Source organism: Oncorhynchus mykiss, chromosome 24, assembly GCF_057628025.1.
Source record: "Oncorhynchus mykiss isolate SJ-2025 chromosome 24, ASM5762802v1, whole genome shotgun sequence".
Taxonomy (NCBI): domain Eukaryota; kingdom Metazoa; phylum Chordata; class Actinopteri; order Salmoniformes; family Salmonidae; genus Oncorhynchus; species Oncorhynchus mykiss.
In genome coordinates this window covers 16341785-16356813 of record NC_143045.1, presented here as the reverse complement: position 1 = coordinate 16356813, position 15029 = coordinate 16341785, and the positions used below count along the sequence as shown (strand labels likewise).

The following is a 15029-nucleotide window of genomic DNA, read 5'->3' as shown; positions in this document are numbered from 1 at the left end:
TAGCAGACATTAAACATTTCACATGACAAGAGACGTTCCAGGAGAGGATAGAATTACTAGACCAATTAATGGAAGGATTATGACAAACTAGCCAGGGATGGCCCAAAACAACAGGTGTAAAAGGTGAACGAAAAATTTAAAAAGAAATGGTTTCACTATGATTACCAGAAACAGTGAGGGTTAAAGGTAGCGTCTCACGCTGAATCCTGGGGAGAGGACTACCATCCAGGGCGAACAAGGCCGTGGGCTCCTTTAACTGTCTGAGAGGAATGTCATGTTCCCGAGCCCAGGTCTCGTCCATAAAACAGCCCTCCGCCCCAGAGTCTATTAAGGCACTGCAGGAAGCTGACGAACCGGTCCAGCGTAGATGGACCGACAAGGTAGTGCAGGATCTTGAAGGAGAGACAGGAGTAGTAGCGCTCACCAGTAGCCCTCCGCTTACTGATGAGCTCTGGCCTTTTACTGGACATGAAGTGACAAAATGACCAGCGGAACCGCAATAGAGACAGAGGCGGTTGGTGATTCTCCGTTCCCTCTCCTTAGTCGAGATGCGGATACCTCCCAGCTGCATGGGCTCAGCACCCGAGCCGGCAGAGGAAGATGGTAGTGATGCGGAGAGGGGGGCAACGGAGAACGCGAGCTCCTTTCCACGAGCTCGGTGACGAAGATCAACCCGTCGCTCAATGCGAATAGCGAGTTCAATCAAGGAATCCACGCTGGAAGGAACCTCCCGGGAGAGAATCTCATCCTTTACCTCTGCGCGGAGACCCTCCAGAAAACGAGCGAGCAAAGCCGGCTCGTTCCAGCCACTGGAGGCAGCAAGAGTGCGAAACTCAATAGAGTAGTCTGTTATGGATCGATTACCTTGACATAGGGAAGACAGGGCCCTGGAAGCCTCCTCCCCAAAAACAGATCGATCAAAAACCCGTATCATCTCCTCCTTAAAGTCCTGATACTGGTTAGTACACTCAGCCCTTGCCTCCCAGATTGCCGTGCCCCACTCACGAGCCCGTCCAATAAGGAGAGATAAGACGTAGGCGACACGAGCAGTGCTCCTGGAGAAAGTGTAGGGCTGGAGAGAAAACACAATTTCACACTGGGTGAGGAACGAGCGGCATTCAGTGGGCTCCCCAGAGTAACACGGCGGGTTATTGATTCTGGGCTCCGGAGATTCGAAAGCCCTGGAAGTGGCCGGTGGATCGAGGCGGAGATGGTGAACCTGTTCTGTGAGGTTGGAGACTTGGGTGGCCAGGGTCTCAACGGCATGTCGAGCAGCAGACAATTCCTGATCGTGTCTGCCTAGCATCGCTCCCTGGATCCCGACGGCTGAGTGGAGAGGATCCGAAGTCGCTGGGTCCATTCTTGGTCGGATTCTTCTGTTACGGTGCGTGAATGAGGACCCAAAAGCGAATTAACTTAAACAGAGCTTCTTTAATTACCAAACATAAGTAGGCTCAGACGGACCGGCAGATTCCGACAGGACAAGACAAGGTTACAGCAAACATGACGACAGTCTGGTTCAGGCATGAAACACAACAAACAAGAATCCGACAAGGACAGGAGCAGAAACAGAGAGAGATATAGGGACCTAATCAGAGGGAAAAAGGGAACAGGTGGGAAAAGGGGTGACGAGGTGGTTAGGAGGAGACAAGGCACAGCTGGGGGAAAGAGGGGGAGAAAAGGTAACCTAACAACGACCAGCAGAGGGAGACAGGGTGAAGGGAAAGGACAGAGACAAGACACAACATGACAGTACATGACAATATAGGGAATGGGTAAGGGTGCCATTTTGGATGAACACAATGTCTTGCTCTCAAGGGCCGTGTCCCAGGTCAAGAGGTCAACATCAGCAGTGCTTTTCTGAAGGGAACAGGGAAGTTAGTTTTGATTGGCTCCACATTCAGCATGAACTGTACTGTAGATGGACAAGAATCAGCTCATATTAATGAAAGCTATTATACTGTACATTATAATGTACATAATGGCAGTCTATAGGACAAGATCCTCTTGCATGCATTCAGTATTTAGCCTCTGGTGTTGCTGTGAGTCTCCTCTGTTCTCTTTGTCCTGGACCCCTTTATGTTTTTTAACTCTGACTCTCTCTCCGTGACCTCTGTGTGTCCTCTCTCTTGACCCCTGCCTCAACCCGGGTGTCTCTCAGTTCTAGCCAATTCCGAGGTTGATATGGTCAGCCTCCAGCCAATAGGGAGGCTGACATGGCCCGTTTAGCCTGCTGCTAATGGACAGCCGTCCGAGCCTCCTCCTTCCTCTTGCACAGCTCTGTCCCCCGACCAAGGAACACAGGTTTGCTTTCATTCTCCTCCCGGTTCCGCTAAGCACCCGTACCACACAGACAGGGCTGGCTGGGGTATTGGGGGGTGTAATCGGAAAGAAGAGGTGGGGGTGGCAGGGTGTCCCAGGCCAGAGAGAATGTGTAGCTGTGTCCTGTAGTTGTGTCCCCTGAAGTTAAGGGACAGCAGGGTACTATGAGGGGTACTGTGGTGTTGGGTATCAGCTGGATCATGGAATGTTCCGTAGGAGTATGTTGGATGGATCTCATGTCTTTGTCTTCTGTCAGATGTGTGTATGTTTCATATGTGTATGTCAACACACATGCTGGCACCCACCCACACACACTGGCACCCACACACACACTGGCACTCACACACACTGGCACCCACCCACCCACACACACTGGCACCCACCCACCCACACACACACTGGCACCCAGAGGTCCAGAGGTATGTTTGTGTGTGTGGTTCTGTCCCAAATGGCACCCCATTCCCTATAATGTACTGATGTACTGACCAGTTGAGTCTTATGGGTGGATAGGGTATTATTTGGGTGGTAGTCTGTGTGTGTGTGTTTAGAGAGGATGGTGTGGTGGATTTTCAACAGCTAGCCAAATCATCTGTGTGAGCAACTGATGAGGAAGTCTCCTCTAAATCCAATGTGGCTTAAATATAAACATAGACTGACAACAGCTTGGCACACACACACATACACTTTCTCTCTTCCACACACCCAGCGAGGGGGTAATGATGAGGGACAATCAGTGTGTGTGGTATAGCGTTTCACAGCATCCTGATGTATAGCAGGGCTTTAAAACCAGTACAAGCTCTTTACCGGAGAGATGAGTGGAAGTAATGAGGAGAAGAGAGGGAGATAGAGAGGGTTGTATAGAGAGGAGTGATTGTATCTCCATGCAGCAGGCCTGGTGTAATGAGGTCTGATTGGAGATGAAGCAGTCCACCATTTATCTGCTGACCCATGAGAGTGTGTATGTGGCCCCAGAGCCAGCTGGGGCCAATTGTGAGATTAAATTTAAAACTCAAAAACTTTCAGTTGGGATAAGTATAGTATCGGTGTGTGTTACTGCCTCACTCCCAGACTCTCTGAGACAAGAGAGATAGAGGAGGGAAAGATGGAGAGAAAAGAGCGACGAGAAAGTGGCATCACCTCTCTCCTCTCCTCCTCGCTCCTCTCCTGTCCTCTCCTCCTTTCTCCTCTCCTGTCCTCTACTCCTCGCTCCTCCATGTCCTCCTCTCCTGTCCTCTCCTCCTCGCTCCTCTCCTGTCCTCTCTTCCTCGCTCCTCCCTGTCCTCCTCTCCTGTCATCTCCACCTCTCCTGTCCTCGCTCCTCTCCTGTCCTCTCCTCCTCGCTCCTCCCTGTCCTCCTCTCCTGTCCTCGCTCCTGTCCTGTCCTCTCCAGCTCTCCTGTCCTCCTCACTTCTCTCCTGTCCTCTCCTCCTCACTTCTCTCCTGTCCTCTCCTCCTCAGTTCTCTCCTGTCCTCTCCTCCTCACTTCTCTTCTGTCCTCTCCTCCTCGCTTCTCTCCTGTCCTCTCCTCCTCACTTCTCTCCTGTCCTCTCCTCCTCACTCCTCTCCTGTCCTCCTTCTCTTCTCCTTGCTTCTCGCTCCTCTCCTGTCCTCTCCTCCTCACTCCTCTCCTGTCCTCCTTCTCTTCTCCTTGCTTCTCGCTCCTCTCCTGTCCTCTCCTCCTCTCTCCTCGTGTGTCCTTTCTTCCTCTCTCCTGTGTTCTCCTCCACGCTCCTCTCCTGTTCTCTCCTCACTCCTCTCCTGTCCTCACCTCCTCTCTCCCCTCCTCGCTCCTCTCCTCGCTCCTCTCCTGTCCTCTCCTCTTCGCTTCTCTTCTGTCCTCTTCTCTCCTGTCATCTCCTCTTCTCTCCTCTTTTCTCCTCTCCTCGCTCTTCTATACTTTCCTCTCTTCTCTTCCCTCTCCTGCTCTCTCTTCTCTCCCTTCTCCTCTCCACCTCTCCTCTCCTCCTCTCTCTTCTCCTGTGTTCTCCTCCTCTCTCCTCTCCTGTCCTCTCCTCCTCCCTCCTCTCTCCCTCTCTCCTCTCCTCAGCTCAGACCCACTGATTAAGAGACGCTGTGTTTTCTCTTTGACCCCTCTCTCCACTCCTCTCAACTTAATATGGCCCCCACACCACATCCTACACACACTCCACAAACACACACACATACATACACACACAGCACAAAGACACAAAACATGCTCTCAGTGAGGAGGCTTGTATGTTTGTATGTTGATTCAGTGTGTGAGTGCATGTATGTCTGTTCTTTACATGTATTTATCTATTTGGGTCTGTGTGTGTATATATGCAGGAATTTGTAGTTGTACATGTGTGTTTAGCTTGTGTGTGTGTGTGTGTGTGTGTGTGTGTGTGTGTGTGTGTGTGTGTGTGTGTGTGTGTGTGTGTGTGTGTGTGTGTGTGTGTGTGTGTGTGTGTGTGTGTGAGCTTGCGCCAGACTTAAGTGAGAAGAGGACAGTTTAAGAGGATTAGGCCATTGACAGGATGCTGGATCATTTCTGGACATTATTTCCACAGTCAGTCCACTTGGTAATGATGTATTTACTGAGCCCTGTAGAACTGTTATTGCGTTTTGCCACAAAGCTTAACTCCCTCCTTGCTGGATTGTACCATGAGGCCAAATATAGTCCATTTTGTCTCACTTCACGGCTTCAACATATTCGGACAGGGACGGAGTGGCCATAGGACAGTTCTGCAAATGCCAGATGTGCTGGTCCATCTTTAGCCCAGTCACCCTGTTTAAATTAGTATTTTTTCCCCTGTATTCAGCTTGCTGTTTGTCCAGGCTTTGTCCTTAAGTATTTGTGTTTTAGTGGAAAATGTCAAGTTTTACATGAATTGTTATTATTACATGTAACTACATTAGTAATGTGAATGAAAATGTAAATATAGTAACCAATCTGAAACAGAATGTGGTTGATTTTTGTTTCTTTAGATTCAGTCATTGTCATGTAGGTACTATGCAGTTACCATGTACAGCTGAGTGAATCCAGCCTGGTTAACAGACTAGTTGTTTTGTTAACCAGACTGATTTCAGGGGGTTGGGATTAGTTGGTGTTAACTACATGTCATAAGGTTAGCTCTATGTCAAGTGTTACAGAGCTTAGATCCACGTTAGAGCAGATGGGCTTGTGTTGAGGGTGTGAGCATCAGGGTGGGTGTGATTGATTGATTGATCGGGTGTTGATGTTATCAAGAGCAACATCTGATCCAGAGATCAACTTATTGTAAGGAAACCCTACTTAGGACTATTATGTAGGACTATTATGAGTTAGAACAAGAATTGTTTAGGGGTTAGGAGATAGGGAGTAAGGGTTAGGAGAGAAGGGTTATGGGTTAGGAGAGAGAGGGGTTATGGGTTAGGAGAGAGAGGGGTTAGGAGAGAGGGGCTAGGGGTTGAGGGTTAGGAGAGAGAGGCTAGGGGTTAGGAGAGAGAGGCTAGGGGTTAGGAGAGAGGGGTTAGGAGAGAGGGGCTAGAGGTTAGGAGAGAGGCACTAGGGGTTAGGAGAGAGAGGCTAGGGGTTAGGAGAGAGAGGCTAGGGGTTAGGAGAGAGGGCTAGGGGTTAGGAGAAAGGGGCTAGGGGTTAGGAGAGAGGGGCAAGGGGTTGAGGGTTAGGAGAGAGAGGCTAGGGGTTAGGAGAGAGGGGCTAGGGGTTGAGGGTTAGGGGAGATTGGCTAGGGGTTAGGAGAGAGGGGCTAGGGGTTTAGGGTTAGGAGAGAGAGGCTAGGGGTTAGGAGAGAGGGGTTAGGAGAGAGGGGCTAGGGGTTAGGAGAGAGAGGCTAGGGGTTAGGAGAGAGGGGCAAGGGGTTGAGGGTTAGGAGAGAGAGGCTAGGGGTTAGGAGAGAGGGGCTAGGGGTTGAGGGTTAGGGGAGAGAGGCTAGGGGTTAGGAGAGAGGGGCTAGGGGTTAGGAGAGAGGGGCTAGGGGTTAGGAGAGAGAGGCTAGGGGTTAGGAGAGAGAGGCTAGGGGTTAGGAGAGAGAGGTTAGGGGTTAGGAGAGAGAGGCTAGGGGTTGAGGGTTAGGAGAGAGAGGCTAGGGGTTAGGAGAGAGAGGCTAGGGGTTAGGAGAGAGGGGCTAGGGGTTAGGAGAGAGAGGTTAGGGGTTAGGAGAGAGAGGCTAGGGGTTAGGAGAGAGAGGTTAGGGGTTAGGAGAGAGAGGCTAGGGGTTAGGAGAGAGGGGCTAGGGGTTAGGAGTAGAGGTCGACCGATTAATCAGAAGGGCCAATTAATTAGGACCGATTTCAAGTTTTCATAACAATCTGTAATCGGCATTTTTAGACACCGATCATGGCCGATTACATTGCATACACTACATACACTCCACGGAGACTGCGTGGCAGGCTGACTACCTGTTATGCGAGTGCAGCAAGGAGCCAAGGTAAGGTGCTAGCTAGCATTAAACCTATCTTATAAAAAACAATCAATCTTAACATAATCACTAGTTAACTACACATGGTTGATGATATTACTAGTTTATCTAGCTTGTCCTGCGTTGCATATAATCAATGTGGTGCCTGTTAATTTATCATTGAATCACAGCCTACTTCACCAAACGGGTGATTTAACAAGCGCATTCAAGAAAAAAGCACTGTCGTTGCACCAATGTGTTCCTAACCATAAACATCAACGCCTTTCTGAAAATCAGTACACACGTATATATTTTTAAACGTGGATATTTAGTTAATATTGCCTGCTAACATGAACTTATTTTAAATAGGGAAATGGTGTCACATCTCTTGTGTTCTGTGCAACATAGTCCGTGTGTATGCAGCAGTTTGGGCCGCCTGGCTCGTTGCGAACTGTCAAGACAATTTCTTCCTAACAAAGACAGCCAACTTCGCCAAATGGGGGATGATTTAACAAAAGCGCATTTGCGAAAAAAGCATAATCGTTGCACGAATGTACCTAACCATAAACACCAAATCAAATTTTATTTGTCACATACACATGGTTAGCAGATTTTAATGTGAGTGTAGCGAAATGCTTGTGCTTCTAGTTCTGACAATGCAGTAATAACCAACGAGTAATCTAACCTAACAATTCCACAACTACTACCTTATACACACAAGTGTAAAGGGATAAAGAATATGTACATAAAGATATATGAATGAGTGATGGTACAGAATGGCATAGGCAAGATGCAGTAGATGGTATTGAGTACAGTATATACATATGAGATGAGTAATGTAGGGTATGTAAACATAAAAGTGGCATAGTTTAAAGTGGCTAGGGATACATGTATTACATAAAGATGGCAAGATGCAGTAGATGATAGAGTACAGTATATACATATACATATGAGATGAGTAATGTAGGGTATGTAAACATTATATTAAGTGGTATTGTTTAAAGTGGCTAGTGATACATTTTTACATCAATTTACATTATTAAAGTGAGCTGGAGTTGAGTCAGTGTGTTGGCAGCAGCCACTCAATGTTAGTGGTGGCTGTTTAACAGTCTGATGGCCTTGAGATAGAAGCTGTTTTTCAGACTCTCAGTCCCTGCTTTGATGCACCTGTACTAGAGGTCGACCGATTATGATTTTTCAACGCCGATACCGATTAATCGGCCGATTTTTATTTATTTATTTGTAATAATGACAATTACAACAATACTGAATGAACACTTATTTTAACTTAATATAATACATCAATAAAATCAAGTTAGCTTCAAGTAAATAATGAAACATGTTAAATTTGGTTTAAATAATGCAAAAACAAAGTGTTGGAGAAGAAAGTAAAAGTGCAATATGTGCTATGTAAGAAGCAATATGTGCTATGTAAGAAAGCTAACGTTTCAGTTCCTTGCTCAGAACATGAGAACATATGAAAGCTGGTGGTGCCTTTTAACATGAGTCTTCAATATTCCCAAGTAAGAAGTTTTAGGTTGTAGTTATTATAGGAATTATAGGCCTATTTCCCTCTATACCATTTGTATTTCATTAACCTTTGACTATTGGATGTTCTTATAGGCACTTTAGTATTGCCAGTGTAACAGTATAGCTTCAGTCCCTCTCCTCGCTCCTCCCAGGGCTCGAACCAGCAACACAACGACAACAGCCATCATCGAAGCAGCATTACCCATGCAGAGCAAGGGGAACAACTACTAGAAGGCTCAGAGCGAGTGACGTTTGAAACGCTATTAGCGCGCGCTAACTAGCTAGCCATTTCACTTCAGTTACACCAGCCTCATCTCGGGAGTTGATTGGCTTGAAGTCATAAACAGCGCAATGCTTGACGCACAACGAAGAGCTGCTGGCAAAACGCACAAAAGTGCTGTTTGAATGAATGTTTACGCGCCTGCTTCTGTCTACCACCGCTCAGTCAGATACTTGTATGCTTGTATGCTCAGTCAGATTAAATGCAACGCAGGACACGCTAGATAATATCTAGTAATATCATCAACCATGTGTAGTTTATGATTGATTGTTTTTTATGAGATAAGTTTAACGCTAGCTAGCAACTTACCTTGGCTTACTGCATTCGCGTAACAGGCAGTCTCCTTGTGGAGTGCAACAAGAGAGAGGCAGGTCGTTATTGCGTTGGACTAGTTAACTGTAAGGTTGCAAGATTGGATCCCCCGAGCTGACAAGGTGAAAATCTGTCGTTCTGTCCCTGAACAAGGCAGTTAACCCACCGTTCCTAGGCCGTCATTGAAAATAATGTGTTCTTAACTGACTTGCCTAGTTAAATAAAGGTATAAAAAAATTTAAAATCTGCAAATCGGCCCCCAAAAATACAGATTTCCGATTGTTATGAAAACTTGAAATCGGCCCTAATTAATCGGCCATTCCGATTTATCGGTCGACCTCTAACCTGTACTGACCTCGCCTTCTGGATGATAGCGCGGTGAACAGGCAGTGGCTCGGATGGTTGTTGTACTTGATGATCTTTATGGCCTTCCTGTGACATCGGGTGGTGTAGGTGTCCTGGAGGGCAGGTAGTTTGCCCCCAGTGATGCGTTGTGCAGACCTCACTACCCTCTGGAGAGCCTTACGGTTGTGGTCGGAGCAGTTGCCGTACCAGGCGGTGATACAGCCCGACAGGATGCTCTCGATTGTGCATCTGTAGAAGTTTGTGAGTGCTTTTGATGACAAGCCCAATTTCTTCAGCTTCCTGAAGTTGAAGAGGCGCTGCTGTGCCTTCTTCACAACGCTGTCTGTGTGGGTGGACCAATTCAGTTTGTCCGTGATGTGTTCAGAGGGAGCACCCCCCTATCCACCCTCTCCACTACTGTCCCGTCAATGTGGATAGGGGGGTGCTCCCTCTGCTGTTTCCTGAAGTCCACAATCATCTCCTTTGTTTTGTTGACATTGAGTGTGAGGTTACTTTCCTGACACCACACTCCAAGGGCCCTCACCTCCTCCCTGTAGGCCATCTCGTCGTTGTTGGTAATCAAGCCTACCACTGTAGTGTCGTCCGCAAACTTGATGATTGAGTTGGCTAAGAGTCAAGCTATTTTTGCAGTTCATTCCAGTCATTGGCAGCAGAGAACTGGAAGGAAAGGCGGCCAAAGGAGGAATTGGCTTTGGGGCTGAGCACGTGCTGCGGCTGCTGCTGCTATGGTGACCAGTGAACTGAGATAAGGCGGGGCTTTACCTAGCAAAGACTTGGAGATGACCTGGAGCCAGTGGGTTTGGCGACGAGTATGAAGCGAGGGCCAGCCAACGAGAGCGTACAGGTCGCAGTGGTGGGTAGTATATGGGGCTTTGGTGACAAAACGGATGGCACTGTGATAGACTGCATCCAATTTGTTGAGTAGAGTGTTGGAGGCTATTTTGACATCGCCGAAGTCGAGGATCGGTAGGATAGTCAGTTTTAGGAGGTTATGTTTGGCAGCATGTGTGAAGGATGCTTTGTTGCGAAATAGGAAGCCAATTCTAGATTTCATTTTGGATTGGAGATGCTTAATGTGAGTCTGGAAGGAGAGTTTACAGTCTAACCAGACACCTAGGTATTTGTAGTTGTCCACATATTCTAAGTCAGAATCGTCCAGAGTAGTGATGCTGGACGGGCGGGCAGCGACAGTTTGAAGAGCATGCGTTTAGTTTTACTTGCATTTAAGAGCAGTTGGAGGCCACGGAAGGAGTGTTGCATGGCAGTGAAGCTTGTCTAGACGTTAGTTAGCACAGTGTCTAAAGAAGGGCCAGAAGTATACAGAATGGTGTCGTCTGCGTAGAGGTGGATCAGAGAATCACCAGCAGCAAGAGCGACATCATTGATGTATATAAAGAGAGTCGACCCGAGAATTGAACCCTGTGGAACCCCCATAGAGACTGCCAGGGGTCCGGACAATAGGCCCTCCGATTTGACACACAGAACTCTATCAGAGAAGTAGTTGGTGAACCAGGGGAGGCAATCATTTGAGAACCCAAGGCTGTTGAGTCTGCCGATAAGAATGTGGTGATTGACAGAGTCGAAAGCCTTTGCCAGGTCGATGAATATGGCTGCACAGTACTGTATCGATGGCAGTTATGATATCGTTTAGGACCTTGAGCATGGCTGAGATGCACCCATGACCAGCTCTGAAGCCAAATTGCACAGCAGAGAAGGTACGGTGGGATTCAAAATGGTCCGTGATCTTTTTGTTAACTTGTCTTTCGAAGACAGAAAGGAAGGGTAGGATAGAGATAGGTCTGTAACAGTTTGGGTCCAGAGTGTCTCCCCCTTTGAAGAGGGAGATGACCGTGGCAGCTTTCCAATCTTTGGGGATCTCAAAACAGAGGTTGAACAGGTTAGTAATAGGGGTTGTAACAATTTTGGCAGATCATTTTAGAAAGAGAGGGTCCAGATTGTCTAGCCCGGCCGAATTGTTGGGGTCCAGATTTTGCTGCTCTTTAAGAACATCAGCTATCTGGATTTGGGTGGAGAAATGGGGGGGGGGGGGAGGGGGGGTGTTGCTGTGGGGGGTGCGGGGCAGTTGACCGGAGTAGGGGTAGCCAGGTGGAAAGCATAGCCAGCCATAGAAAAATGCTTATTGAAATTCTCAATTATCATGGATTTATCGGTGGTGACAGTGTTTCCTAGCCTCAGTGCAGTGGGCAGCTGGGAGGAGGTGCTCTTATTCTCCATGGACTTTAGTGTCCCAAACCTTTTTTGAGTTTTTGCTACAGGATGCAAATTTCTGTTTGAAAAAGCTAGCCTTAGCTTTCCTAACTGCTTGTGTATATTGGTTCTTAACTTCCCTGAAACGTTGCATATCACGGGGGCTATTCGATGATATTGCAGTACGCCACAGGTTGTTTTTGTGCTGGTCAAGGGCAGTCAGGTCTGGAGTGAACCAAGAGCTATATCTGTTCCTGCTTCTACATTTTTTTAATGGGGCATGCTTATTTAAGATGGTGAGGAAGGCACTTTTAAAGAATAACCATGCATCCTGTGCTGACGGGATGAGGTCGATATCCTTCCAGGTGGTCAGAACGCTCGGATCAACCCCAGTCCTCGACTAGAGCGTACACTGGATGCTCTGAATGCTCCGAGAGCAAAATGCTCTGAATTTCCGAGCGTTCTCTGAGCACACTCAGACACTCCAATGGGAATTTATGAACACACCCTGTGAGTCATCATACCCATAAAACCTAGCGGTCAAACAGGGAAATGGTTCCAATCGTTTTTTTACCATTCATTTTTCCCATAGGGGATTTAGTAACACTTAAAATAAGGGCTGTGTTTCATGTGGGCTTACCCTGGGGTGACGTTTTAATAACCAAGTAAATCTCACTAAGACCAGGTAACTTTTATTAATATATTTGCCTGTATTTACCCCCCAAAAATGCCATCTAATGTGGCGATCTTAAAGAACTACAAATGCCATCATGATCTGGGCTGGGATATGGAGACAGGGGCTAAGGTAAGTAGAGGGGCTAGTGGTTAGTAGAGGGGCTAGGGGATGGGTTAGGATAGAGGGCCGAGGGGTGAGCAGAGGGCCTAGGGGTTAGCACGCACACGCTATTGACCCCACCCATACACCCATCGTCGTCATATATACCATCATCAATAGGACTGGTGTATATGTCTGATCTGTGTCAAAATGCATCACGTAGATCACTGCCTTCATTCCTTCCTCACACCATGCCAGTCTGCACCCATCTTGACGGATCTGTTTTACAACATGTCTTCTCTTTAATATGTTCCATATGGCCATAGACTGACGTGTAACCGTTTCCTGTCAATGGTTTTGGAGCAGCCTGTCAGACAGTGTGTCAGTCTACACAGGAGCAGACTGCTAGCTGGCGTACCGTACTGTTACTACTGGGATGGTTAATGAATCAGGTTGAGAGTCAGTGTGTTTGACAGAGCAGACCAACCAACCCAGAGACATGGTAGTGGAGGGAGTGGCGTTTTGGGCCCTGTCCAGAAACAGCCCCTAGCCCTTGTCCCCTATAGACACTTCATCTGTTGTAGATCTGGTAGAGTTGGATAGGGAGACGCAAAATGGTTGTAGCTCTTGGCCTTGGCCTCTGATAAAGACAACATCTGGCGGCTTTATATGTGAATGTACATTTTTATTGGTTTGGTACACAGAAAGAAACAAGACAAAATCCCACTCAGCACTACATAATCTACTTACATCATTACAACACTTTCAATGTACAGCTCATAGAAGATTGGAATTTTCATTGTGTGTGTGTGTGTGTGTGTGTGTGTGTGTGTGTGTGTGTGTGTGTGTGTGTGTGTGTGTGTGTGTGTGTGTGTGTGTGTGTGTGTGTGTGTGTGTGTGTGTGTGTGTGTGTGTGTGTGTGTGTGTGTGTGTGTGTGTGTGTGTGTGTGTGTGTGTGTGTGTGTGTCTCTCTCTCTTTGTCTCTGTCTCACCCCCACAGAGCTCCAGAGGGAGGGCAGCATTGAGACTCTCAGCAACAGCTCTGGTTCCACCAGCGGCTCCATCCCCCGTAACTTTGAGGGCTACCGCTCTCCACTGCCCACCAACGAGAGCCAGCCCCTCAGCCTCTTCCCCTCCGGATTCCCCTAGAGGAGACCAGGAGACAGCCTGCCATTCACCCTACAAGACCTGGGGTCAAATACTATTTTAAGTCTTTCAAATGCTTTGAGTGTTTGCTTTAGTCTGCCTGGGGTGCCTGATGGGAGGGGACTACATTTTACAACTATTCTATTGGTTCTAGACAAGCTCAATAAAGCCCAGATAAAGTATTTGAACCCAGGTCTGCTACCTACCATCCATCCTACCGCTTCACACAGCACAGCCAGACAGTCCTGATGTCTTCCGGTCTCTCGCCATGTTGATGTTCATTAGGATGTTATTGTGAGCAATGGTTCCCTTTTCATGTTCCCTCCTCTCTCTTTCCAAATCCAGGAACTGTCCAGTGTTACTCCCACCTACGTGTGTGTGTGTGTGTGTGTGTGTGTGTGTGTGTGTGTGTGTGTGTGTGTGTGTGTGTGTGTGTGTGTGTGTGTGTGTGTGTGTGTGTGTGTGTGTGTGTGTGTGTCACATGGCGTGTGTTTCATTTTGGGTGTGTGAAATAGCTGAAGTTTGTTATTTAGCTAGACATGTTTTTATGGAGTTGATTAACTACGTGTCACTTTGACTTTTTCACAAGCTTGTAAATGGTGATGGACCTAATGTAGCTGTAGTTGTTTTACTTCTGAAGATAACGACCTAGCTCAGCATGCGCGCTGTAATGTATATTAGCTTTGCTTATTAAGACCAAATCACTTCCATGTATGCTTTTCTCTTCATTTGGTAACATTGAGGGTTTTGGTGGGTATCTTTTTAGTTTGTTGAGTCGAGTGTCTTCTGATGATTTCATCTTGCTTTGATTATGATTTTATTTTTCTGCAACAAAAAACAGGTTTGTGCTTTAACAAAAGAAAAGGCTTATTCCTTACTTGCGTGCACACACACACACACCTCAAACACACCCCAAACACAAACACATGCTTGTATGCTGAATAACTACTTTGCCAGCTTGCTTTTCTTAGTGAATGGGTCATTGCTAGACTTGACCAGACCACATAGGACTTGAAATGAAGTGTGATCTGATGCACTAGTGAGAACAGAAAGATAGACTCACCTTTGAGACTTAAAACAGGTTCTAAATATTTGGTCACTGATTTTGTATTTAGTGTTTGTCAACATTTTAATTTTATAACACAATACAATCCTAGTCCTTTGTCTGGGGAATGGATGTCTGGTTGACTACACGGGTCTGTTCAGAAAAATGCGACGTTACAGGACTTTCAGGTAGAAATACATTTTATAGAACATGTGACTCCTCTCTGTCCTGTAGGAAAAGGAGTCATTACAGATCTATATATTACATATTTATCTGCAATGTTCGGGAATGTTTCACCCTACTGAACACAGCCATGTTCCCGTAATTCTGCATGTTGAATGAGTCAATGGCTACTGCTGCTTGGTCACTGGACAATGTAACATAAAAGAGGCATGATGAATTTATTCATTTTAATACAGAACACATGCTTATTAATACATTTTTACTAATATTGGTTTTGTAAAATACCAAATCGTTATTTGCTATACATTCATGTTAATGAAATGTATTGATGTGTTATTATCACCCCTGGATACTCAATGATTTCATATATGCTAAATAAATATTACACCTGCAGAGTCATTGTTTCAATCACGTGAACAAAAGTTATCAGCAAGTGCTTTTGTAAATGTTAAGTGACTTCTCGTTTAATTTAATGAAAATAAATAAACCACACCAAAGCCA

At 46.6% G+C, this 15029-nt stretch overlaps 1 protein-coding gene across 10 annotated transcripts in view; it reads left to right on the top strand.

Moving 5' to 3' along the window:
• Nucleotides 1-15029, top strand: part of LOC110503843 (BCAS3 microtubule associated cell migration factor) — a 340843-nt gene extending 325814 nt beyond the window's left edge. For 8 of the 10 annotated variants that reach the window (XM_090218455.1, XM_090218451.1, XM_090218453.1 and 5 more), the window contains one exon: nt 13155-15029. In XM_090218455.1, coding sequence (XP_090074581.1) covers nt 13155-13303 — 149 coding nt within the window. In that variant the 3' untranslated portion in view covers nt 13304-15029. The remainder of the gene's footprint in view (nt 1-13154) is intronic. The other 2 variants (XM_090218457.1, XM_090218456.1) reach the window with 1 other exon arrangement.